General features: G+C 48.5%; 2 protein-coding genes, 1 long non-coding RNA gene and 1 pseudogene across 3 annotated transcripts; 2 read left to right on the forward strand and 2 right to left on the reverse strand.

The window, feature by feature from the left end:
- Positions 1–5,794: 5,794 nt before the first annotated feature.
- On the forward strand, positions 5,795–11,475 carry LOC120700185 (5-methyltetrahydropteroyltriglutamate--homocysteine methyltransferase 1). The gene is made up of 14 exons (XM_039984406.1): positions 5,795–5,951; positions 7,275–7,628; positions 7,717–7,804; positions 8,364–8,491; positions 8,568–8,759; positions 8,858–9,057; positions 9,138–9,301; positions 9,416–9,496; positions 9,577–9,743; positions 9,819–9,924; positions 10,064–10,314; positions 10,403–10,475; positions 10,575–10,703; positions 10,796–11,475. The coding sequence occupies exons 2-14, from the start codon at positions 7,279–7,281 to the stop codon at positions 11,162–11,164; spliced, it is 2,298 nt and encodes a 765-aa protein (XP_039840340.1). The 5' UTR covers positions 5,795–5,951; positions 7,275–7,278; the 3' UTR covers positions 11,165–11,475.
- A 218-nt stretch (positions 11,476–11,693) lies between these two features.
- On the reverse strand, positions 11,694–13,584 carry LOC120700186 (vegetative cell wall protein gp1-like). The gene has a single exon (XM_039984407.1). It carries the CDS (start codon positions 13,262–13,264, stop codon positions 11,909–11,911), a length of 1,356 nt encoding a protein of 451 aa, XP_039840341.1. The 5' UTR covers positions 13,265–13,584; the 3' UTR covers positions 11,694–11,908.
- Positions 13,585–20,801: 7,217 nt separating this feature from the next.
- LOC120701606 lies at positions 20,802–22,380 on the forward strand. The gene is made up of 2 exons (XR_005686175.1): positions 20,802–22,039; positions 22,130–22,380. It is a non-coding gene; the product is annotated as an uncharacterized LOC120701606 (long non-coding RNA).
- A 1,106-nt stretch (positions 22,381–23,486) lies between these two features.
- LOC120700187 lies at positions 23,487–27,122 on the reverse strand (annotated as a pseudogene).
- Positions 27,123–27,264: the final 142 nt, after the last annotated feature.

The raw sequence follows: 27,264 nt of genomic DNA on the forward strand, positions 1-27,264 counted from the left end.
GGTTAAATCGGATCGATTTGCCGTCAGTCGCTCTCGGATATGAGCACCTTGATCACTGCGTCGCATCGTAGTGTTATGACGAGATGATGAGTATATTTATATACATATGGTGATGAACACTTTGAATTATTATTGATTTCACCACCATGTTTGCTATAGTTGGTTCATGCAAATATTAGAATAGAGCTAATTTGTATAGAATCTGGGGCTAAAATACTGAAAGTAAGGAATTACTTTAGTCGCTCTTCTGCAAAATAACCACCAGCCAAAAGCCTTGCATGTCTAGATATGTGGGCTAAGTTATACACACTGGTCGGGTAAGTCTTGCTGAGTATTAGTTGCTCAGGGTTTGTTGCCACCAATTTTTGTTACAGGACACCAGGACGTGGATTTCTGTCCCTGCTGTGTCAAATTTATCCGCCGTGATGCAGAGGGGTGGGAAGTGGTGGAGCGAGACCCCTAGACTAGGGAGTTGCCGGGTTGCACACTTGTGGGCAGGGAGTGTGACATGCCTGTTTTATTAGGACCGGTCTGTGGACCAGTCTGACCGGTAGTCTCGGTGGGATCCATGCAGACCGGTCTGACCGGTTGGACTAACCGGTCTGACCGGTGGTGTAGGGGCAGAACACTAGTATAGTTCTAGGTTCTTTTCCGTTTGAAATTTGGCTACTCCATTGTAAAGTTGTAAATTATTTAGTTTATGTAAAGTATATTCACTATTTGTGTATTCGAACCCAGTTTGTAAAACTCGTTGATTATTATCGTATGTCACCTTTTTGTATTTTCAAGTTTTTGTCATGTTTGTACCATCTGCGCCCACCTTCGCGTGGGACTACCGGTGTTGCTTCGATCGGGCCGTGACTTGAGAAAGGACCGTCAAATTAAACCGTTAAGCTAATACATCCGATGTGTTCAAATGACGGCCATTACACTTAATTAGAGTTTTAATCACAACTTCTTTCCTCGGCATGGAGCGTGCTGTTACTTGCTGTAGGTCGCAAGTCAGCATCCCACGTGTCCTGCACAAGCACACATACAATCGCCATCGTCATCCCTTGGAAAGGCGATTTGTTTCTTGCAATTCTAAACGATCGGATCTCGTGGACAATGACAAGTTGTGGCAAGCCTGTGGGCATGGGCAAATAAATAGGGTCCATGTGCCCACTCGAAAAATCGTGGACCAGTAAATCGGATTTCGCAAAGGCAAAACGATTTGCGTTCGTCGCCACCCTTTGCCACGCCGCGCCGTACACGTGTAGGAGCACCTACCATACCACTACACTGCCCTTCTTTTCCCCTGCCGTCGTGGGCCCCGCAGTGACAAGAACAGAGCTAATGACCTCACTAATCTACCCGCAAAAAAAAATGACCTCGCTAATCCACTGAAAAGGCCTGGATCGGATTGGGAGTTGCTTGCATGATCCAGCCGGGCCTTCACTGACTCTGATGAGCAAGCAAGCAGAGTGGTGGCAGGCGAAGTGCGTGCAATGCATGATGCGGCCGGTGGGCGAGGAGGCCCATCAATGGTTGTTGCGGTGGTAGGAGGAGCTAGCAAGAGCAATCAGCTGGGAGCCTGGGAGTGTGGAATTGACAGCCTATGATTCGTAAGCTAAGACCTAGTAACTCTGACCGGCGACCTGGAATGGGATGAAGGTTTTTGAGGAAATTTAAGTAAGCAGCTTCTCGGCTAATGAACCCCCACTGCCGCTACTGGTCCGCCCTCCGGTCGCCATCACGGTTGTTGAGATGCTGGCCAGAAGCTGTATGGTGGGACTTGATCAGCAGGATCGGAAATCCGGATTCCTCCCTGAAGAAAGAGTACGCCTCCTCTGTCTCCGCATAGTAGTACTAGTACTGAATCATCGCTGCTCCATCCATCCGATACATGACGCGTCGACTGATGGGGGCGCTCGCTTAGCTAAATTCCCACCACTCTAACCTGGGATTTCTCATTTCGTTTCCTCAACCGATTGGGTGGTAAGTCTGCCGCTGGCTACTCTAACCTGAGATTCATTCACTGGTGTTTTGAACTGAATCACACTGCTAGTACTAGCTAGCTGACGCATCAAGGTTCATTGCACCTGGACGTGCTTGCAGATCCACTCTACCATCTGTTGTTGGCTTGTTGCACGCACAGACTAGTGGCTATTCCCAAGCCTGAAAAGCACACCACTTTCAGCTGAGCTCTGTGCTGTGCAAACCATGGTGGTTTTAACTATTCTGCGGGGGAGAATTTTGGCGGCTTGTTGCGGGCTGTCGACGCGCGCGCCTTCATTCGCCGCGTAGTGTCATTTTGTGGATCTCGTGACGGAAAAGGCCACCCGAGGCCCTGCCATTGGCCCGGGCCACCTCTCACTCTCTCAAGCGGTTTCTATTTTTCTTTCTTTTCCGGGCATACTATACAAACCCTTATGAGCAAAGCTGGACGCAACGCAACAACGGAGCTTGCAAACCTGCTGTAATTGTTAAGTAGACTACTGTTGATTGCTGAAGCAGATTGCGGCAACACGTGGCCGCACCGTCAGCACTCACACACTTCCTGCGTGTCACATGCGTGCTGTCCCTGTCCAACACAGCTGCACACACTCGATTTCTCTTCTCCAATTTCCTTTTTCAATTCTTCGAAAACTTGGCGATATTCGAAACTCGACTATGAATACACATGAACGTGATGAAATCCTCTCGCGTTACAAATGGGACCCACAGCAATGGCGGCCACTCACCTATATATCACCCGGCCTTTCTCGATGGCCGGTCGCCATTCATTTAATCCGATTATTTTTACAACACAAAGCAGGAGCTTTCCCCGATGGAGTTACCTTTGCATTTCAATGTGGGCCTTATGTATGCTGACACTTGACACGCGGAGAGCCATCTGTCTCTACGTGCTAGAATGGCATCAGGGACTTAGCGGCTGATTGGGTATCCATTTTCCCGATATTGGTATCCATTTTCCCAATATTGTAAGAGTATCTCGAAAAGTATCTATATCTTGGATCCTCCGTTTGCTAAAAAATTGGAAAAACTCAGGTAGAAGACGCATCCAACAGCCTCGGCATCATCCTCGCATAGCTATCTCGCTTAGCATCCTCGGATCCTCGTATCCAAAAAATTTCGAGCTGCTCCGCCTCGCCATCACGCCCCTGCTTTCCCCCCTCTCGCGCATCGTTGTTGTTGGATCCAGCCCTGCCCACCCCATATCCAGCAACCAAAGTACGCCCAGCCCGATTCTGCCACGGCCCTGGCATGGCGCGGGGCGAGGACCTCTGTCGTGTCGCGTCTCGCCGCCTCGAGCATGAGCTGGAGCCCATGTGGGGAGAGCGCGACAAGCGGGGCCTCGGCGGCGGCGCGGGGGGGGGGGGGGGGCGGGGGGTGGATGAGGAGAGGAGCGGAGACGACATGATAAGGAGAGGGGTGGTGCTAGATCAGGAGAGGAGTGGCAGAGATGAGGAGCTCGGAGACAGATGGCGGAGGCGAGCCACGGGAGGGAAAGTGGGTAGGGTCCATGTGGGATATGAAGACACTCATAACGCACGCACACTCACACATCTATGAATACACGTACGCAAACCCTACTCTTATGAGCATATTCGAAGACTAAGCCGGCAAATCCTCGAGATTGACGAAGTCACCACAGGCGTCTCGCTGTCGACGGGAACGTCGCCTACCACTTGATGCACAACGCCATTAAATCCCAGAATATTCGCTTTCATGGGGAGTCAAACCCAGGACCTCAGGTGCTATCGAGGGTCTTGTAACCACTAGGCTACAGACCCTTTCGCTACCGATTGCTATACTTGGGAGCGCAAAATTGTAAATGCAAAAAAAGCTTAGGGAGAGAAAGGCGCATGCATATATAGCTAGGTCAATTTAGATCTGCGAGCTCTGATAGGTGCGTGGGCAGGCACTTGTTCATAGGTTGGTTGGTTTTTTATTGTTACAATATTTCCTAAAAATAAAAGTATTTTAGCATACGCTACCTTCCTATAACATAGATAACCAGAAGCATAATGTCTCATTTTTTAAATAAAAATATAGTCCAACAGTAGTGCACGAAGGGTGGTAGAATATTGAGAAACAAATAATCGCGATGTTTTGTTTTTTTATTTTCAAAAGAAAAGTAAGCACTAAATAATAAAGCACAGTATGTAGTGCAAGTAGCGCGCCACTCTCTCACCAACCCCCAACCTTTTTTTTCGCGTCACCTACTGCCCGATGTTCTCCCCATCCCATGTGTTTGCTACACCAACCGCTACCAGTTCTCATGAGGCCTCATTTTGATTGGCAAGTTCATGGAGAATATTTCTCTTTTTTGTTCTAAAAAATGAGAGACAGACGGCCCATGTTCCTTTCTGTGCCAAACATGCTGAGGGTACTAAATGCTACTTAGTAGTAATGAATTACTATAGTGTTTCGTAAATTGCCATGCTGCATCGATCACGCATAATGATGATGAACCACTGAAAGAGAGATAAGCTTTTCGGAAAGCGTCTTTGTTCGGTGGAAACACATTTGGCATGCCTTGGACGCACACACTATCATCGTGCCGAGCAAATAATTCCTCCCTTTATGAAAGAGTGCGATTTGAATATCTTAACTAATTAAAGTCGAACAATGTGGTAGCATATTGCTTGGGCCGCTGATGGTAATACATTTTCAAATAAAGCGTCAATATAATCAGAAGCTCCTACGCAACCTATGGTAGCTGCTAAGTAGAAGTTAGAAGATGGATTAAAAATATGGAGCACATTTTGTTTTTGGTACACGAACAAATGCGGTTAAAGTAAAGTAAGCGGTCCAAGAATGAGTGCTAGCTTTGCTAGGGAGCCACGTAACTTGTTGATAAAGTCAATGTGAGAGTCAAGGTAGCCACTATCAACGTGGTTCAAAATAGGTAATGATGCACGATCTTTTTGGCAGGGCTCCAGCGCTCTGGCTTCTTTGGCGGCTCCTGTTGGAGCTCTACCAAACGCTCTAAAGGTGGAGCGGCTCCGTGCTGTAGATTGTAAAAGCCGCGAAACCGGTTTTACTTGTGAGAAGGTGGAGCAGGCGGAGCTAAAAGCTCCGCCTGCTCCAGCTCCGGCTCTCGAGCCGGAGCCCTCGTACAGGGCTGTAATTTCCCAAAAAAAAGAAGAAGAGTAGTAATGATGATGATGTGTTTATTATACTGAAGCAAGCCTAATTTTTACGGTGGCCTGCCACTTAGCATTGACAATTACCCTAACCGTACCCACACTAACGGACGTGCAAAACCAAACAGAACCACGGAGGTGCAAAGAATTTTAAGAGGGTGTACAGTACGGAGGTTCGTTAGGGGTAGGCGCCGTCATTTCCAGGGGAAAAAATGGCATGTATCCAAATTGATTTGATTTCCTTTAAAATTGGCATGTGCTGCTTCATGTATCAACTTCAAGCCATGGGCTGTTATAGACTTGGAGCATATTTATTTCGGTAACACACACACAAAAAAAAGTTTGTGATGATCCTGATGGGCATGAACTGCGCTGCATAAAAGACGAGATGGTCATCATCAAACTCACTGCTTCCTTCATCCACGTGTCATGGCCAACCAACGTGGCCAATCGGCCAATCCATGTCACTGTGGCCTCGCTGCCTTTCCTCTCCTAGGCCACAATAAATCGGTAAAATTGCCGTCGCTGCCTTTCCGGAGGCTGGAAAAGGAAATAGGATTAAAGCAGAGGAGTGAGAGGTGAAAAACTCTATTGAGAAAAACAAAAAATAAAAAACCTCCGCCACCAATCAAATCATCCCCCCCAACCTCTCTTCAGATCTCACCAACCCCCCCACCCATCCATCCCAAAACCACACGAAGCGAGGCCCTGCTTATAAATAAGGCTCTCCCAAACCCCTTCTCTTTCCCGTGCTCCTCCCCTCCTCTGCTTCCCTCCCCCAACCGCCGCGCCTCCCCTCCGCCGCTCCCGTCCCTCCGGGTAAGCAATCACGCGCCGGCCTCCTCGCCGTCTCCTTGCCTTGGCGTGCTGTCGCCGGTTCCTTTTCCTCGGGGGATGGAACGTGCGGGTGTCGTGGGATCCATATCCATTCCTCTGCTTCGATCTGCTGCTCCCGCGCGCGGCACCAGCGGGTGGAAGCCGCCCCCGCCCGATCCATCCCTCCGGCGGCGGCGAGATCAGGGGTGCCGATCCGGTTCGGTTCGCTTGGGTTTGGCTCGCTGGTGAGGGCAGAGGATGGATCGATCCGATGCGGGTCGAGTACTGCTTAGTTGGGGTCGCAGCTCAGCGGCTCGGCCGTGTAGATCTGAGCGCTTGTAGGTCGAATGGAGTCGGAATTCGATCTGCCTGCTTGTTTTTTTCTGTTTGGCTGCGTTGGGATTGGTCGATTAGATCTGCCCTTCTTCGTCCGAGAGAACCGCTTGTGCTCGCACTCATGCATCGAGAATCTGTTGTCGTTTGACTGCCCTTGCCTTTCCGTATGGTCGGACGGCCTCATCTTTCGGATTGATGGGATTTCGGGATATGCCATTAGCAAGGCTGATGAGTGAACGAGAGTGGACGAGTGGACTGGTACTGCCATGTGCCGGGCGCCCGTCCTAGATCCACCACCCACGGGTTCAGTGAGAGGGACAGTGTCATCCACCAATTATAGTTAGGTCAGGTGTATCAGTTGGCCGGCACCCACCCACCCACCCTCGGGACTCTGGGCCTACTTTCTGGTGGAGTTTGGTGCTATAAACATAGCCTTTTTTTTCTCAAACAAGTTGGGTAGGCTAGAGATGAAACTCGAAAGAAATAAGTTCAAGACTAAACTCACAGATACCTACCACATTAGGCTAAACATATTTTTTTTTGCCTTGAAACTTCAAATTTATTTATTTAGTTTTACTTTTTTATTTTTGGGAACCAGTGGATCTGATGGTAGAATCCCAAGCATAGGAATCAGAGGGGTTTTGTTCCAAATAAGATTCATCATGTATAGTGGTATAATAAGCATAATGTTTTTTCTTTGTTGGATCATCAGCGGTTCAACAAACATATAGCCATGAATAGATCATGTACTTGGCGTTTGATTTGGAAAGTATCATTCAGTGATTCTTAGTTTGATTTCTGTAACAGGATATCTTAGTACTATGCTAAACTCACAGATACCTGATCTCTGTTGCAAGATACCTTCAATGTGCTCTTTTACCAGCATGATCATAACTTTACAGTTCCCATGCATATCTGTGCACTCTGTTACAGTATCATTGCTTTCTTGTAGCCGCTGCATTTCTGATTGCAGTTATATTTGTGGCACAGAAAGATGGCGTCCCACATTGTTGGATACCCTCGCATGGGCCCCAAGAGGGAGCTCAAGTTCGCCCTCGAGTCTTTCTGGGATGGGAAGAGCACTGCTGAGGATCTGGAGAAGGTCGCCACCGACCTCAGGGCCAGCATCTGGAAGCAGATGGCTGATGCTGGGATCAAGTACATCCCCAGCAACACCTTCTCGTACTATGACCAGGTCCTTGACACCACCGCCATGCTTGGCGCTGTCCCGGAACGCTACTCATGGACTGGTGGGGAGATTGGGTTCGATACCTACTTCTCGATGGCCAGGGGCAATGCCACTGTCCCTGCTATGGAAATGACCAAGTGGTTTGACACCAACTAGTAAGTCCTTTGGCTTCCACCAACTGTAAGTTCCACTTCAGGTTTTTAATTCAAATTTTCTGAACAAACTTTTTTTCTACTTTTGCAGCCACTTCATTGTCCCTGAATTGGGCCCTAACACCAAGTTCTCCTACTCTTCTCACAAGGCTGTTAATGAATACAAGGAGGCTAAGGCGGTATGATGCTAGTATCATTTTTATTTTTGCTATCTCCATTTATTGACTCTTATATCTATTCTAATATTAATTCCCTGCTTGTGTACTTGATTGTCTCAAAGTCGCTAACACATGCATACTGATGTTGCCATCATAATTAGCCAGTAAAGTCATTCAATAGTTTATCATGCTGTCTTCTGATATTAGAACCTCAACTCAGCAGTGATAGAGCATTTTTTTTAATACTGCACTTAATTACTAATTTGGGTTAGCAAAAAAATACTTGTTTGAAGAATATTATTGTTATATCAATTGGACTTCAACGAACTAGGTACTTTTGAGCTTTGTAGTTCATGTTTGAACTTGAGCATTGGCAAAAAAGATGGCCTCTTCATGAGATTTTTAATATAGGAATGCAATTAAGAATGCTTTCAACATATTGATACAATTAGCTGCTAATTCGTTATATTGTGCTCTGCAACAAGTTGGTCTCATCTGTTGCTTTATTGTTATGTTTTTCTGTGTTGCAAGATGACGCCTGCTTGCTTGTATGGCTTATATGTTGTTGCTTTTCATACAGCTTGGCGTTGATACCGTGCCAGTTTTCATTGGACCAGTCTCATACTTGTTGCTCTCGAAGCCTGCCAAGGGAGTAGAAAAGGGTTTCCCTCTTCTTTCCCTTCTTAGCAGCATCCTTCCTGTCTACAAGTAAGATTATAAGCAAGTTACAAACTGCTGTTGGCCTCAAGTCTTCAGTTGATAATCTGATGCATAATGATTGTAGGGAGGTCATTGCTGAGTTGAAGGCAGCTGGGGCTTCATGGATTCAGTTCGATGAGCCCACCCTTGCCCTTGACCTTGATGCTCACAAATTGGCTGCATTCTCTGCTGCATACACAGAGCTTGAGTCTGCACTTTCTGGATTGAATGTGCTCGTTGAGACTTACTTTGCTGATGTTCCTGCAGAATCATTCAAGTATGTTATCAAATCGCTAGTGCATCTTTTTCACAACTATTGTTCCTTCTGTAGTCACCTTTGTAATGACATGACGCTAATTGTTCCTTTTCGTGCAGGACCCTAACATCTTTGAGCAGTGTGACTGCTTATGGTTTTGACCTTGTTCGTGGAACCCAGACTGTTGAGCTTATCAAGAGTGGTTTCCCCGCTGGAAAGTACCTTTTTGCCGGTGTTGTGGATGGACGCAACATCTGGGCTGACGATCTTGCTGCTTCCCTCAGCACTCTCCAGGCTCTCGAGGCTGTTGTTGGAAAGGGTAAGGATGCTTTCATTGTTTGTCATAAGGTTGGTTTAGTTACAACTGGCAATATCTGATGATGCCTACATTTTGTTCAGACAAGCTTGTTGTGTCAACTTCCTGCTCACTCATGCACACTGCTGTGGATCTTGTAAACGAGACTAAGCTTGACAGCGAGATTAAGTCTTGGCTTGCTTTTGCTGCCCAGAAGGTTGTTGAGGTTGATGCTCTTGCCAAAGCATTGGCTGGTCAAAAGGATGAGGTATGGCTGTTTCTTTTTTTCTTATTCTCTGATCTCTTCACTGGACCTGTGTTTCTTTTTGCCACATACAAAATTATGTTGACTTATATACATATCTTTAAATGTCATCTACAGGCTTACTTTGCAGCAAATGCTGCTGCTCAGGCCTCAAGGAGATCATCACCCCGTGTGACAAATGAAGAAGTCCAGAAGGCTGTAAGTATCTAGTTCTATATTACCTTTACATTCTAGTCCAACATTGAAATGTACCAACCTCTTTCTGTATACTGTTACAGGCTGCTGCTCTCAAGGGCTCTGACCACCGCCGTGCTACCAACGTTAGTGCTAGATTGGATGCTCAGCAGAAGAAGCTAAACCTTCCAGTCCTTCCCACGACTACAATTGGTTCGTTCCCGCAGACTGTGGAGCTCAGGAGGGTACGCCGTGAGTACAAGGCGAAGAAGTGAGTAACAGTTAATTTTGTTGCTTCACTTGACTCTATGTTGGCTGTATTGCTTATCGGAAATTCACATTGCAGGATCTCTGAGGAGGAGTACGTCAGTGCCATCAAGGAGGAAATCAGCAAGGTTGTTAAGCTCCAAGAAGAGCTTGACATCGATGTGCTTGTGCATGGCGAGCCTGAGGTCAGTTCTCCTGAAGCTATTCTGCTAGCTTCTGCTGCGTCTTTGAGAAAATAAATATGATCTCGTATATTGAAAAATTCAGTTGTTCTGCGCTAAGGATCTGTGCTCATATCTAATTATGTTGGTGTACGTTTTACAGAGAAACGATATGGTTGAGTACTTTGGTGAGCAACTCTCTGGTTTTGCATTCACTGCCAATGGTTGGGTGCAATCTTATGGATCAAGGTGTGTCAAGCCACCGATCATCTACGGTGACGTGAGCCGCCCCAACCCCATGACTGTTTTCTGGTCGAAGACCGCACAGAGCATGACATCTCGCCCAATGAAGGGAATGTTGACTGGTCCAGTCACAATCCTTAACTGGTCCTTTGTCAGGAATGACCAGCCAAGGTCAGTAACTTTTCAGAGGAGTTTATGCTGTTCAGAACATCATTTTCCTCTTCCTTTTAGAGGCTAACTTATGGTTCATACCTTCTAGGTTTGAGACCTGCTACCAGATTGCTCTTGCAATCAAGAAGGAGGTTGAGGATCTTGAGGCTGCAGGTATTCAGGTTGGCACTTTCACATTTTTCAGTTTCTCATTTAATCAAAAGGTTTCGCACAGTTATGGTCGATCATATTGCTCATATTATTCATCATTATTCTTTCAGGTCATCCAAATTGACGAGGCTGCTTTAAGAGAAGGCCTGCCACTCCGCAAGGCTGAGCACGCTTTCTACTTGGACTGGGCCGTTCACTCTTTCAGAATTACCAACTGCGAGATCAAGGACACCACCCAGGTAAACATTTGAACTGTGCTGTAGAGCATTGCCAGTATCATATTTTCATACCATGTCCTTTGACATTCCAACTGACTTCATTCTCTTGACAGATCCACACCCACATGTGCTACTCCAACTTCAACGACATCATCCACTCCATCATCAACATGGATGCTGATGTGATCACCATTGAGAACTCCCGGTCTGACGAGAAGCTACTTTCCGTCTTCCGTGAGGGTGTGAAGTACGGTGCAGGCATTGGCCCTGGTGTCTACGACATCCACTCCCCCAGGATCCCATCCACCGAGGAGATTGCTGACCGCATCAACAAGATGCTCGCAGTGCTCGATACCAACATCCTCTGGGTGAACCCTGACTGCGGTCTCAAGACCCGCAAGTACACCGAGGTCAAGCCTGCCCTGACCAACATGGTCTCCGCCGCCAAGCTCATCCGCACCCAGCTCGCCAGCGCCAAGTGAGAACTGTCTCTGTGGTGGATTTTTCGTTCAATTACAAGGAGGGTGTTCATCAAAGCCATTAAATGTCTTGAATAATCTGGGGTCTCGTGAATCCGCTCTTTCTGTGGTTAGCTTAGTTCGTTTTTCTTGGCACGATGATGGCACCCTGCTTATACCTCTGCTACTCTTACGAATTTGGTGGTTTTGACTTTTGAGGCAAGTTGCACGTGTACTTGTATTGTAAAACCGGTTGGATATCTGCAGTGTTTCATCTGCAACTCTGAGGTGTGTTAGGGCTCGTATTAATCATCTTTGTCCCGGGAAGAAAATTATCTGGCGCCATATGGCACTCTTTTTTTTTCATACAGTAGATTTTGCTTGACACATAATGAGGGTGCACGCTGAAGGAAACTTGCAGTTTCAGGGCACTCTGTTTTGCTTGTTTTCATACAAGAGAGATTTTGCTTTTGACACAATGGTTGGAACTCGTAAGAGTGCTGGATGCCTGCATGCACATTATGTGTCGTGAGCTTGCAATTGCACACACCCATAAGGAACTATTTTTGTTTCCATACAATAGTGTTTTGCTTTTGACACAAAGGAGCGTCTGAGAGCTTCAGTACATGTTTAGGATACTCTCATTCTCTGCTTGGTAAATCTGGGAATGACTTCTGCAATTGCAAGTTCAGAACAACACATAATTACAAGCAGCACTTTTAAAAGTTACTTCCGGTCCATTTCAAATGGGGCAGCTCTATCGGTCGCTCAGCTGCTGAGGTTGCGCCACGCCGTCCAGATGATCCCCACGAGGACGGCCGCCGCCGCGACAGCGTTCACCAGCAGCTGCCTTGCAGGCTCCGGCTGCGGCACCATCGTCGTCACCGGAGCATCTCCCACCGCCCGCGCTTGGCTCTTCCCTGACGGACCACCCGCCTCCTCCGTCCCCTTCCTTTTATTGCTCTTCTTCTCCTCCGGTAGACGAGGAGGCGGGGCTGCCGGAGAAGTAACATCTTGCCGAGTAGGCGGAGATGCCGGAGAAGGTAGTGACACAGCGATTGTTATATCCGGCAAGGCAGGTTCCATTTGCCCCGGAACAGCAGCTGGCGTCCCATGTGGCAACGGCGACGGCTTCGGCTCCGCGGGGGCGGTCTTTGTCCGCTCGTCAATGGCGGGCTTCGCCGGAGCTGGTAGTGGAGGCTGCTGCGGCGGTGGCAGGTATGAATAAATAGAAGGCTGAGGTGCTTTGGGTGGAGGCGGTGGCTCTGCGATAATAGGAGGGCGTGGTGGTGCCGGCGGTGGTGATGGACGTGGAGCCTGAGCCGGCGGCAGCTTATAGTGAGGAGGAAGGCGAGGTGATGGCGGCAGGGGTGGGGGTGACGGAGGCTGACGCGGCGGCTTGTCAGAGTAAGTTTGACGAGGCGGCGCGGGTGGTGGTGATGGACGCCGAATTGGTGGCTGCTCGTACTTTGGAGGTGGCGGTGGTGGTGCTGGCGGCGGAGATGGAGGCCGACGAGGCGGCGGCGACGGAGGCCGGAGCGGCAGCGGCGGCGTAGAATAACTTGGAAGAGGAGGTGGGGGTGGAGGCGGTCGCGTTGGAATTGGCGGCGCCGGTTCGGTATAACTTGGAGGATGAGTTGGTCGTGGAGGCGGTTGCCATGGAGCTTGTAGCGGCGGCCGTTCATAATCAGGAGCACGAGGTGGTGCTACCGGTGGAGGGCGAGGTGGCGGCGGGAGTGGCGGCGATGGACGCGGTTTCGGCGGCGGCGGCGGCGTCTCGGGCTCCAGAGGAGACGGCGTCGGGGACGGCGCCGCTCTGGGCGCGGCCACGATGGGGAGCGTGATGACGAGCTTCTCGCCCTCGAACCTGGCGCGGACGCCGTCGGCGTCGCAGTTGTCGGGGAGGCGGAGGTCCTTCTTGAACCGCGCCCACCGGCCGCCCCTCGCCGGGCGCTCCCCGGTGGCGCGGAGCACGCCGTGGTTGTCCACCTGCACCCTCACCTGGTCCTTGCGGAACCCCGGCAGCGAGATCTCCACCACGTCCTGGTCCTCCCCGGCCAGCTTCCACTCCACGGCCGGGTCGAAGTCTTCGAACTCCCGGGCGGCGCCCCGCCGCCGGTTCATGGTGGTCGCCGGAGACGTACGCTACGGCGAGCAATGTAGTCGCTTCCGCCGCGAGCGTACACGGACAGCGACCCCTCCGCTCGTGTTTATATATTCTCAGGGAGGAGGGATTCCATGGCGTGGCGTCGGCCGGAACTGCTGCTGTCTCTGAGAGGAATTCCATGGATGGATGCATGGTGGTCCTGGGACTGGGAGGGAGAAGAGGGGAGGAAGGGGATTGCTTGAGGAGGAGGATGCTCAGCAGCAGCAGCTGCTGCTGCAGCTGACATGGAGTGAGATGAGTGTGTTGGGTCACCTCCTTGCTTGGGCAAGGACATGATTCCTTTCTTTTTCTTGCCTCCATTGATCTGCTACGTACTAGGCTAGCTGCTACTGTAGTGGAGTGGTAGATGAAAATGGAGGCAAGTCCAGCAGCCAGAGCATCTGGCTTGCATTGCCGGTCTATGTTAATATGTTCTAACCCGGAATCAAATTATGAAATTAAGCTAAAAAATTTAACTCACTGACTAAGGAAAAAGGAATGCTTGGGTTGAAAACTGGTTGAGAAAACCTCATACTGTTCAAGGAGCAGGGCAATGTAGTAGTATGTTTTGGTTGTGATTATTGTTTTTCTGAATCTGAATATTCGCATTGCCCGGCAAACTTGGCTGCAGTTCTTTTGCAGCCTTGCGATTCAGACCTGCCGTGGCTATGTGTGCAAATGACCAATCTTGTCAGCAGCAAACTGGATGGGAGATTTTCAGTAAGCACCACGTACGGCTGAACACAATAAACAAGCGAGCGAGATCAAGGATTAGCAGAAAACCAAAAGTCAGGATGAGATCAAGGATTAGCGGCCGGGAGACGATCAAAAATCCGTTGGAGCCGGCTGCCGGGTTGCGCTCTCACCGCCGGGTTGAGGTCAAGCTGTGCTCTCTCTGCAGGTTCTGACCATGTCTCAACTAGTACTGAACTCTGCATGATGATCAAATTGCATTTCCGTCTTCGTACAACACCGGGAACTTCAAATCTGTGATCAACGTACGGTGCTTTGCGCCTTCGCTCATCTCATTCTCACACACTGATGCGGTGATGCCTGCTGCTGTTCTTCCTCTTTGCGAATGTTAACCACATCGAATGCAGGAGGAATTCAATCCAGGCCGGCCGGGTATGTTTGAAATACGAATGCAGAGACACACTAAACAAGTGCACAGTTAAATAGGAATTTAACTTTCTGTCTTGTTTACGACGTACGTGATATGAACCGCATGTGCATCTATTTGGATTTCGGTCATGCCTTGGCATGCAGCGTCAGTGAAGTGAAGCCAGCACTTCACCGGAATGGATCGACGACTCTGTACATGATGTTCTTATGCTGCACGGCCGGCTGCACTCGTGTTGTTCCTGGCTGGAGAACACTACTGATGCAGCGAGACCAGAGAGGATGAATGTGACCGACCGACAGACCGCAGCAACCAGCAGCCATGAAGCTTTGCTGACAATGGTGAGCTGACGATTGATCCATATCGTCCTTCTTTTCCTGATTACCACTTAAGCCCAAGAGGTGACTGACTGCAAGGTTTTAAATAGCCGGCAATAACTTCCGCTATAGACGGCTATAGTTTCTAGAAAGGTCAAACGCTATAGCATTTAGCCCGCTAAAGCCGGCTATAGCCCGCTAAATGCCGGCTATAGCCCGCTAAACGCCGTAGCGGCAGCTCTGCCGCTAAACATCTTAGCCGGCGATTTAAAACCTTTGACTGGTGAGCAAGCTCTACTTTTCCCTCTCTGCTACCCTCGGGCATTCATGCAGCAACAGCATACATACGCTCTGTTCTGCCTTTGAACGGAAGACAGGGAGAACAAGTGCTTCCTTCTCTGTGCCTTCAGGAGCTTTGACAATCAGGTGGGTGTAATATTCACATTTACCTTGCTATAATTCCACAAAGATTTCCTTGTCGTTTGTGTCAGGCCTCAGAATTATATGGTCATCGCGTCGTCTTCTTCATGTAAGCTCTTCTGACTAGTGATGCCCCCGAAAGTCCTAGCGACTCCCTGCCTGAAATTCACTGCGCTCATTGACTACTGGTCCGGAACCTGGTTAAAGATGACAACGGGTACAAAATATCTGCGTACCCGTACATACTAAATACGGGTCTAAGTTTGTGCCCGTGGGTCTAAACCCAATGGATATCTGCTAATGGGTTTAAAAAATTGATACCCGAATCTGCAAACTCACCGGACCCTTGACATATGGGTCCCAATACCAAGTATACAGGGTTTTAATTCATTTCTCCACCCATCCCCCAATTCCCACTCCCGGCTGCCGCCACCTAGCCTCCTACCGAAGTACTTGATTGTCCTCCTCCTCCCTTGATTTCGGTCTCCCCTGCGCCATTGCCCGCCTTCTCACCTCCTACGTGGGTCGCCCTGTCCTCCTCCCTGAGCGCCTCCCCACCCCTCATCAGCTCCTCCCTATGCGGCGTCCAACCGCCCGCTTTCAAGATCACTCGGCGGCCCAAGCGGCCGGCGCGCCGCTCCCCACACCCCTGACGGCACGGCGCGGCAGCGCCCACTGCAGTCAGTGCGCCGCTCCCCGCTCCCTCGACCACCTGGCACGGCCGCGCACACTACGACTGGCGCGCCACTCCCGTCCTACCCATCCACTCCCATCCTACCCCTCCTTCCTCCGGTCCTCATCATCCCGGCGCGACGACGCCACGGCGCCCCATGCTCGCCACACCGGTGTCCAGGGCCTCTCCCTCGTGCGCGCCCTACGCTTGGTGCGCTGCGCCCAAGCCCTTGGCGTGCTGGTGGATGGGCGTGCCCGCGAGTATATCAGATACCCGCAGATAGAGGATACAGGCACAATTTTGTACCTATAGGGGGTAGCGGGCGCGGGTACGGGTTTAATTTTTTGCTCATGGGTACGAGTATACGAAGTGTATATCCGCACGGATTTTACTCATTGCCATTTTTAGACCTGGTGGATCAACGCTGCCGACGATTCTCATTTTCAAGTGGGGATAGGACAAGCGAAATGTGGCGCCATCATACGCGCCGCTCCGGACGGCCATCAAGCCTAAGGCGGAGTCCCGAATACAAGCCGCCCCTTGGGGGCAGGGGGCTCCGAAATCCTTCGCGTCGCGCGAGCTGGGGATGCTGTGATGCGATACATGCAAGAGGAAGAAATGTGATGCGATACATGCAAGAGGAAGAAGAGGCACCAAAGGGAAGAGAAGCCCGACATGAGGCGGAGCTTCAGTGAGACGAGGTGGTGGACCGGATCGTGAACAGGAAGTTTGCACAAGACCCTAGGATTCGATCGCGATCCGATTCTTATAAAATGCCCCATGTATATTTACATTCGTCCCCCATATGGATCATGATTATTAATCTCGTTCTGATTATTTTTAAATTACCCCTAATATTTTCATTTAACCCCAGTTTGGATCCCGACTAACAATCGTGATCTGATTATTTGCAAAAAGGCCCTAGAATTTATAATTAACCCCCCTATTTTAGATCGCGATCCAGTTATTTGCAAAATACCCCTAAAATTATCATATAGCCCCCTAGTTCATATCGGGTCCGCCTCCCTCTATAAATGGCCAAATGGGCCGGCACGGCACGACTTGACCCTAACCCTACCTGACACGGCACGATTAGGTCCAATATGACTAGGCACGTGCAGTCAAGTGAGTTAAACAATTGTAAGGATCATGACCCCATTAAGCTATAATTATGATTCTGGTGATTGGGTGCGTCAGCACCATGGGAACAGAGGTACCCATCCTGCTGGACAAATTCAAGGCAGGAAGGTCAAGGAAACCTGGCCTGGCCCGGCATCAGGCCGGCCTTCTAGCTAGGGCTGCCGGAAGATGAAAAGGCATGGGAGGTCAACCGCCTCTCGAAAAGAGGGTAATTCCTTCTTTCCTTGGTCAAGAAGGAATTACCCTACCTTACATTTACTGCGCCTGCCCCGCCGTAACCATGCGGGGCCCGTAGCGGCGCGCCTTCCTCGTAAGATAACATGATTACGGGGAGACGTGGGTTCAGACGGTGCTCTGAGTCGGGCGGGGGGAGCCCACCTCCAGCTCACATCCCATCGGCTGGCAGTGGGAGGCAGGGGCGGTCCCACTACCTGCACCGTCCATCTCCCCTGACAAAAATCCCGGGGTCAGCACAGGACCTCGGGTCATCTCGGGAAGAAACTCGGGAGAGCCCGGGATGCTGCGACTAGGCTCCGCGGTGCAGAGCGGGCCCAACCGATGGGATACCGGGTAGTGAGGCACCTACATGTTGGACACCGCGTTCACACGAAAGGCAGTAAAACAGGGCATGTAAAATAGTAAATTGGCCTCCCCCAGGATATAGGATAGCCAGGCATGTTATAAAGACAGATCATATCCACCCGATCCAAGAGCAATCACAAGCTCAAACAGAACGTAGGGTGTTACGCCTTAGGGCGCCCGAACCTGTCTAAACCATCTCGTTTCTCTCTTCCACTTCACCACAAACCCCTCGAGATCCTACTGCGTGTTACACCCCTGGCCGAATCTCTAAACGGGATTCCCACGAATCCCTGCTTGCGGTACTCACCCACCGTCAGTGTGACAACATAATCAATAGGACTAACAAGTATGTTAAGCTCAAGTTGGTAGGATTTCTAGGTCCCATGGATATAGTCCAAACCACATCCAAGGTGTCCAATTTGTTGACAAGACATTCAAGTCACGGTGTGCAAATGATCGCAGCGATGAGTTGGATAAGTGGCAGCAGAAAACAGGCGCTCGGTTAAACCGACGCCACTCAAATAGAACTGACCGGTGTATCAGGCAATCAACTGGCGATCAAGTGCTGAAAAAAATTTCAAGACCGGTTAAACCGACACTATAGTTGAAGGCGACGATGCAAGTGTCAGTTGGTGCTCTAGGAGGTTCAGAAGATTGGAGTGATACAAAGCCATCAGGACCGGTTGAACTGACGCTATCAACCAATGTATCGGTGCATTTGTCAGTTAATGCTTCAGAAGGTTTTGGGAGTTGAAGCTGAAGAAAGTCTTCACAACCGGTTGAACTAACTGTGTGTCGGTTCAAGTGTTAGTGCAATGATGTTAGCAGACAGAAGATGTTGGAGTTCAACGGCTAGGAGGCAACGACAGTGTGACCGGTTAAACCGACAACTGTGACTGGTTAAACCGACGGCTATGACTGGTTGAACCGATGATTTCTGCTTTTTTCTGGCAGAAAAGCATGCAACGGCTAGGAGTGGATCTCTAACCTATATAAGGTCTCACCCTAGGTCATTTGAGACTGCTGGAGCTCAGGAGAAACACCCCATACACAGCAAAATGTCTCCAAGCCATCCAAGTGCAAGATTAATCAAATCCTTAGGTTTAACATAAGTTTTATGAGTGAGAGTGCTAGGCTACCTCAAGATTGAGTGAGTGTACAAGGTGTAGTTGCCTTGTGGCTGGTTCTTGAGTGAACCACAACTTGTATCTAGGTGTACCGGCCCCTTGGAGTTTTGGTGGCTCGCCGGCAAGTCATTGACGCTCCGGCTTAGTGTGGAGCGGCGACAACGACTTTGTGCGGGGATGTGGAGACCCCTTCCTTGGTGGAGAAGCACCTTAGTGGAGACGGCACTGAGGTGACCGGGACTTTGGCATGAGCCTTTGTGACTAAACCTTAGTGGCAAGTCAAGAGGTCCCCGGAAGAGACTTGGTGATCGAGAAACAATACTCTTTCTGAGTGCTTCAACATGGACTAGGGGTGAATTTGTGCCTACCGATACCACGTGATAAATCACGTGTCAAAGAGTTTGCATCCCCAGTTCTCTCTTCCTGAGTTCCCCCCTCTCCCCCGCTCAGCCGGCAACCCCGGCGTCCTTCGCCGCCGCCGGCAATTGGGGCTCGGGTGGAGGTGCGCCATCGCCGCCGTCGCTTGCCCCGGGGCGTTGCACCCCTGGTGGCTAAGATGGAGGCGCGGCACCGCCGCCCTTGAACCCTTGGCTGCTTGCCTCGCCCCCGGGGTGCTGTGCCTCGGGTGGCCGGGGGCCCTGTTGGTATTTTGCAACATCACGAATAAAATCCGCAAGCGCACGGATACCGCTGTAGCTTTCACCCAAGAGTATTCCAGGGTATCGTATCCACTGAGGAACATGAGTACGCTATCTACAGGTTCAGGTTCATCCAAGGACACACATGCTAGTGTGGAGAAGATAGAATAGAGGACTTTCTATATCTAGAATCTATGTCTAGAAGAAGAGATCACGTCGCCGTTATACTTCGAGCTAAAGGTATCGACCGGCTTATACAAGCCGATAGCTCAAATATGTGCTCTATCTGATATTCGAACATGGAGGATTACGAAAAGGCTCGAACAGGGCTGTCACCACCTGCCGGCTACCTCTACAAACCATGGGACTATCAGACAACTGAGTGGTATAGTCCAGCCTAGACACCACGTCTACGCCTTTCCCTACTAACCTTAGCCCTGGCCAAGACTACCCTTTTCTATCCGGGGTCTTAAGCTAAGATCAAATGCTACTCGCTAGCATACACATCAACTAATATAAGGCAGAAATAATAACTTGCGATCTAAACTCTAATTCCAAATTAACAAACAAAGAAAGTCTCGAACACTTACAACCGAATAAGCATCCATCGAGATACAAGCGAAGAAGAGTGCCGACAAACCCGGCACTTCCCCCGACTCCTCCTCACTCTCCTCCTCTTCTTCTACACCTCCTAGTCTACCTAAGCATCTAGGATGAAGGCCTCTAGCTCCAAGGGAGGAAGGGTGAGTTGAAAGGGTGAGATGTGTGTGTGTTCATTCCTCTACCCCTCCCCTTGTATTTATAGGAGGGAGCCACCCCGAGATCGCAGCTCTTCTCTGCAGAACCGACATTGGGAGCCAGTGAGGGAGCACCACGTGGCAAAGTTGAGGCGGTGGGGCCCATGGGCCTGGTCGGCCGACCAGTAGGTCGGCCGGCCACCCAGTGGGCCCACCGACCTCCCCTTTCGGTCCACAGGTTCCTTCCTGGGCCCACTTGTCATTGGCACAGGTATTGGCTTTTATACTGTTGGTTTCTTGCTCTGGTGGGCCATCTATTCCATATTCTGACACGTGTCACATCCTGATTTGCTGGAACGTTATGTCCTGGATCAAACCACACTATTATACTGCAGAATCAGCTGGAAATCACCTGCACACATTCTAGAACATCACCTGTGGAATCTGTTAGTAAATAAATCTATCCTAGCATTTATTCCACATTTTAGTCTCTTTTTGTGCAGGAGTTGACGGTCGAAATTGGTCGTTAATGACCGTCAACAAGCCCTTTGGCTCACCGCCACCGTTGCCCTTGGGTGGCCTTGGGCCCACGGTAGCCGCCGTCGCCGCCTAACCCGGGGATGCTTTGCCTCCGGTGGCTTGGGTGGCCAGGGGCCTGTGGCTGCGCCGCCGCCCTCGGCTGGCCGGTGGGCCATGGTCGCACCACCGCTCGCCGGGGGCGGGTCCTCGGCTCGCGCTACCCTTGTGGGGGGCTGGATGCCGGCCTCCGGCCTGGGGTGTCGGCGTCTACCTCCGCTGGCCTTGGCATGGATGTTTGTTTTCCTGGTGAAAACCATGTCCGTGCTGCGGACTGGCGACGATGGAGCCTAGTGCGTCATGTCCTTGTTGGGGGCATCGTTATATATGGAACACTTCCATGCCTCCTCTACTGCATCCTGTCTCCGGCTCGGCCCGGTGTTGGCATCCGCATCTCCACCACCGCCTTTGGAGACCACAAGGTTTGTTCCTTGATGAAAACCATGTCCGGTGCTCGGATTGGTGACAATGGCGCCTGGTGCGTCATGTCCCTCTTGAGGGTGTTGTCTTGGGACATCTCCACGCCTACTTTGCTGGTGGCCTGGTTTCCTTGTGGCATGCCATGGGTGGTCGCCTTTTTGGGTGTTGCCTACTTGTGCTCCCTCGACACATCATCACCATGGTCTACTAGTGCTGCGACTACTTTGGCGGATACTTTGCCGTCATTGTGCCGGCGGATGCTTTGCCGCCCTGATTCGCTTTGTCTGGCGGATACTTCACCGCCCTTGCTACTCCTACTCTGGCGGATGCTTTGCCATCATGGTTGCGCTGCTTGTTGGTCATCTCCGGCGGATGCTTTGCCGCCGTGGTGCTGCTACTTCTGGTGGATACTTGGCCACCCTCTGGTTGTTTCGTAGTCTCAGTAAGCAACCTCGGTGATATTGTTCTTTGTGTAGGTTCACCTGTTTTAGGTCACTTGGTTGGTCTTGGCAGGATGGGTGGGGTTTCCCCTTCTGTTCTGTGGTCGTTGTTCTGCTAGCTTTTGGCCGTTTGGTTTTTTGGCCTCTCTTCAGTTTTCTCTCTATTTTTAGTCCTTTGTGTGCTTGTACAAGTCAACTTCTGTTTGGCCAGCATCAAGCTATGTTTGTAAACTGCTTCCTTCTTAATGAAATATGTGCTAAGGCACGTTTATAAAAAAAGAATTTGCTTCCTCTCATCCCTCTTTTAAACTTCCGCATTTCACACTTGGAATTTGTGTGTCTTTATTTTTATAGAATAGTATCTTGATAGATTTGGCTATAGGTTGCAAAACTTATTTTGAGATGGGAGTTTCACTTAGTTGAACCCACTCTGGTTGCACATCTAGATAGTATGATCTAGTTTATGTTTTGTGCAAGAAGGTCCCTGGGCCTGCAGATCGCTACCATTTTGTGATGGATTTGTCCCTATGTTGTGTGATCTATTGGAATCTGAGGACAAACTGGTACTGTTTTCAATCCATCTTATTGAGTTTGTTTATAGCATGTGTATAGTGCTCTGCTTATATTTCTAAATGATGTAAATTTACCATTAGGGAGAATGTTGCAGCTTGCTCACCATGACTCTTTGCGGTTTAGTTGATCATCTTGACCAGCTCTGCCACCAAGGTGTAGTGGCTGCATTGCATCAGTTGAGACCTCCACACGACTACACATTATTCTTTGAGTTCTTCTAAACATTCTGAAATTGTGAAATTCGAACATAATTTTCAGTTACAAGTAACTGTTTGAAATACTCTTCTACAGTATCTCATCAGGAACATTAGTTTTCTTATTAGTTCTGCTATAGACACTTGTTGTATCGTTTCATCAATTTATTTGTAGGTATTTTAGCATGAATTTAGGTCTAAGTTGGCACCTTTCATTAGTGCTGGTAGTACAACAAAATCACATTGTAGTTTGTAATATATCCTGATTTAGGCAACACTATGTGTAAAAATCACACTATTAGGAAGATACTAGTCTATCAACCCGTGCTCCCGCACGGGCTAGTTAGAGATATCTAATAATTATCTATCTCACGCTCTTTTTAACCAATCAAATATTCTAATTTAGTACTATAAAGATACATATTTATCATTATGTAATTGTAATAAATGTGATAGGTTTATTTACTAACAATTTTTTTTTCACTTTGCATCGCACATCCATATATATTTGATATGTATTTTATTGAATACTTTGTTTGAGCTATATGAACAACATAAAAATTAGTATTCTTATCTTCTCTTATACATGAATATATGGTGACACACATTATGGTCAGTAGTTTTATATAAACAATAACATAAATAATATATTAATAATGATAGAGATAGTAATTTAGAATTTATATTGATGTTCTTAAAGATTTTATTATAATAATATAATTTAGATTTATATTTTGGGATTATTTTAACTTTTTATTATGTTATCGTTGGATAATATATATAAAAAGTTAGGGAATTATTTGATATATTTATAATGATATGAGTGGATAATTTACATGAAGATTAGGGGGTTATTTTAGATTATTTTTTATAATGGCAGAGGTGGGTAATTTAGATACATGTTTAGGGGGTTATTTTAGTTTATTTTCATAATGGTATAGGTGTGTAATTTATTAGAAAAAAATTACAGAACCAATGGATATTATGATTAGAGTTGCCGAATTGATGGCCAGATGTTTCTGATTTTTATGAGAATTTGTAAAATTTCTCTATTTTGTTATACTGTCCACCTAAGATCCTAGGTGGTTTCACCTGGAGACTTCAAAAGAAGCCTTCAATTAGTAATAGTAAGATAGATGTCCTTTTTGCTCATAGCAACGAACGAGCATTTAGCTATTGAATATATACGTGCGATCTATTTGTGCGTCAAATCTTTTATCACCCGTAGCAACGGGTACGACACTAGTTCAAACTTAATGTTAATTTGGCATGTCGACGATGGAATCATCTATGCTTGATTGCATAGTAATCACATACAGTATTACTATATAATAAACTATAGTGTGCTTTGGCCATAGTAAGCTCTATCTGCTCTTCTACTGACAATTTGACAAACCTCGTATTGACTGCGAAAATCAGCGAGACAAGCTTGCTGATAGCAAGAATTCCTGCTCCATACTGTACTGCCTGCTAGTGTTCCCGTTGGTCATTTGGCTTGGCGTGCAGTACTGCTCGGCTGAACCTCCGTGTTCTGTTTTCCTGTCTCTGTTTGATCTTAGTAACCTCTCCAGCTTAATCTCCACTTGTCTCATCGTTGGCCTATCTTCGCCCTTCAAGTTCAAGCATGTCGATGCCAGCTCTGCAAACTCTTTTGCTTCTTGCATACCCTCTGAAATTACTTGAGAATCTAGTATCTCACAAAGCTTGTCCTGAAGCATTAGCAAGTTGAAGAGTGCAATTAGACTGATACTACCTGATGAGCTGAAGACAGTTGGCTTCTGCCTTGTGAGCATCTCTACAAGCACGACGCCGAAGCTATACACATCACTCTTATCACTCAGTCTACCCGTTTGGTAATACTCAGGGTCTAGGTATCCAAATGTGCCTTCGATCGCTGTTGCTATGCCTTCTTGATTAATTGGGATACCTCGAGAGGCTCCGAAGTCCGATACTTTCGCTGTTAACCGATCATCAAGCAGTATGTTGGCAGACTTCACATCTCGGTGAACTATTGACACTGAAGCGGATGAATGTAAATAGGCCAAAGCACTAGCAGCTTCAAGAGCTATCCTTAGTCTATCAATCCATGATAAGGATCTCGGGCCTCGGACATGGAGATGATCACAGAGAGTCCCATTTGATATGAACTCATAAACAAGCATTGGAACTTGTGTCTCGAGACAGCATCCATACAATCGCACGACATTCCGATGGTTGATCTGTGAGAGGATGGCAACTTCGTTTATGAAACCATCAATCTCCTTCTGGATTGTAGCTTTTGATTTCTTGATGGCAACAACACGGCTGTTTGATAGGATGCCTCTGTAAACGGTGCCATGGCCGCCGCTGCCGAGCTTACGGGTGTCGTCGAAATTGTCTGTTGCCTTCTCGAGCACAGCCAAGCTGAAGGTCATTCTTTCGGCAATCACTCTATCAACCAGCTGTTGTAGTAACAATCCTCTGTTCTGCCTGAAAAATAGAGCTTTCAGTTTCGTGGCCTTTCGTGCCTTGAGGATGTACGCCATAGTGAGAACGAACACGAAAAGAGATGGAACGGCCAGGCCACAGGCACCTCCTATCGATAGTAGCAAACCTGTAAACAGAAATCTCCATGAACATTTGTTCTGCAACATAAGCATGTGAACCAAACCGTAGCCCGTAGGTATGCGGTATGCCACACAGGGTGAGAGAACTTCACTAAAATTTGGTGTAGATTGACCATATAAAATTTTATGTGTCGGATGTACCTTACTAGACTTGGCCACTTTATTACGCGTTAAAAAGAGATAATAGGAATTCTTACAATTTTTTTTTAAAAAAATCTGCCATCACTGAGTATGATAGCCATTAGAACTATCATATTTTCTAAAAAAAATTAACCATCTTTCTTGTTATGAAAATTGTTTAAAGTAACATCTTAAATCTTTTCTAAATTATCTTATCACTACCATTATAGAAAATAGTTTAAAGTAACCACATAATCTTTTATGTATAATACTCAACTATCCTATTATTTCAGTCTCAGTGGAGAGTATCATAAAAGTGTCATGAGCATTAAATAACATACCACATCAGCAAATTTGCTGACATGACAGTTATTTATGAGGAGAGAGGACTGGAGTGTCATGGGATGAGAGAGGAGTATCATGATGATGACACTCCTCCAGCACACCTCTCAAGTTTACAGTCTTGATAACTGTGTGATGACATCCCCACTAAGACTGAACCTTATAAAAAATGATATAAAGTAAAGTTTTAAATTTGCATCAAAAGTATCCACACTCCACCATTATTAGAGTAACCCATAAATATGCATTTGAATTACCTACCTTTATTGTTATAAAGAAAATACTCCAAGTACAGTCCAACTTACATTAAGCCTCCTCCAATAGTGCCAAGTCAGCTAAGCTTATAGAATTAAAGTATACTATTTTATCTAGGTGGAAGAGAGAGAAAGAAGAGATAGCTCTTGATCAAGAGAGTACAAGACTATGTGGGGCCGGTATGTGTACCCGTCTATATTTTAAACTATGTGTTAATAGTTAAATCATTAAAGAAGTTATCTCTTATACTATTTTTATTGCTATGAGCTAGTGGTTGACTCTAATAGTTGGAGGAGGCCTTATAAATTACCCAAATCTATCATTAATTAGTTAATATAGGAAACAATAAATGTACAAAACACTAACACAATGTATACATGCATGATGAGGGAAGTGTGAAGTAAAGATACTTGTCCATACTTGTGGGTTCCCACAGGTCTTGTGTTCGGGCGTCACCCTGGGTCCCACCCGGGCACAAACACGAAAACGTCCCCGGCCTGTTGGTGCATTCGCCGTAGCATGGGTACTCCTCTGGCAAGGGGCACTCATCAATATCTGAAAAAACATTTACAGCTCACCTCGATCAGTTGCGCATCCAAAAGCGAGAGCGTGTTCTCGCACTCGATATTTACCTTGGCACCCATCCACAACATAAGGGTTCCCTTGGTACCCTTGTTGGCACTGGCACGATGAGAAGCGCTGGTCGAGCTGCGGCAGAAGTTGTTGCTGCTGCGACAGGCCGTGTCGTTGGATCCGTGCGCCGGGCATCTTGATGTGCTGATCACCCAGTCCAGCACGGCCGGCACGACGCCCGACTGCCACGTCCCGAGCAGCTTACTAGCGTTGCCGTCGAACCACGCCTTGTCCACGATGAACACCAGCGCGGACCGGTTCACCGAGGAGGACGGAGCCGGCGTGGTGCTCCCGAAGGAGGACACACGGATTTGATACGACGTCAGGCTGGCGTCGATGGCCGACTGGCAGCAGCCGACACCAGCGCACTCGTCCGCTGGTTCGTACCGGCCGTCGTCGGCCGGCGCGCAGACGGTGGTGCACGCGCCGACGGCGTCGCGGCTTCCATTGGAGCCGGTTCCGCCGCTCCGCGAGGTAGTACGGACCGTCCGCTCCGCCGAGGCCGCGGCCCCATGCGCCGTCACCCGTGGCGGTGCCGTATCGGACTCGGACGGCGTCGCTGTCGATGACCGCCGTGGAGTTGGGGAGCGAAATCTCGAGTACCTTGACGGTGCCGTCGCCGAGGAACAGCCTCGGCGGCCGGTAGGATCTATCGCACACAACGTTGAAGCCGGGTAGGTGGCAGCCGGAGCCGATGCCGAACGGGAAGGGGATGTCTATGTTGCCGCATGAACTCGCGCAGCCTGGCAAGGAAGAGCACAGCGCGGTGGTAGCTTGCAGCAACAAGGCTACGGTGATGACAGAATACTCTGCCATCGAAGAGATTAGCTACGGTTCGATCTGCAAGAATCGATCGTCTTATTCCTCGACCGGGAGGAAGCTTGACCCGACTCAAGGATCAAACTTCCACGCATACAACAACAGCTCTTACTACTGCCTGCATGCCAATCTGTCACTGTGAGAAGCGGACGTTTTACCGTCTATTGCACGATGCCTCGTCGTGCCCACACGACCACACACGTCCGGGACAAGGACCGATATGGTAGGCTTGACTTCTTAACACGA

Source organism: Panicum virgatum, chromosome 3K (genome assembly GCF_016808335.1).
Source record: "Panicum virgatum strain AP13 chromosome 3K, P.virgatum_v5, whole genome shotgun sequence".
In the NCBI taxonomy this organism is placed as follows: Eukaryota; Viridiplantae; Streptophyta; class Magnoliopsida; order Poales; family Poaceae; genus Panicum; species Panicum virgatum.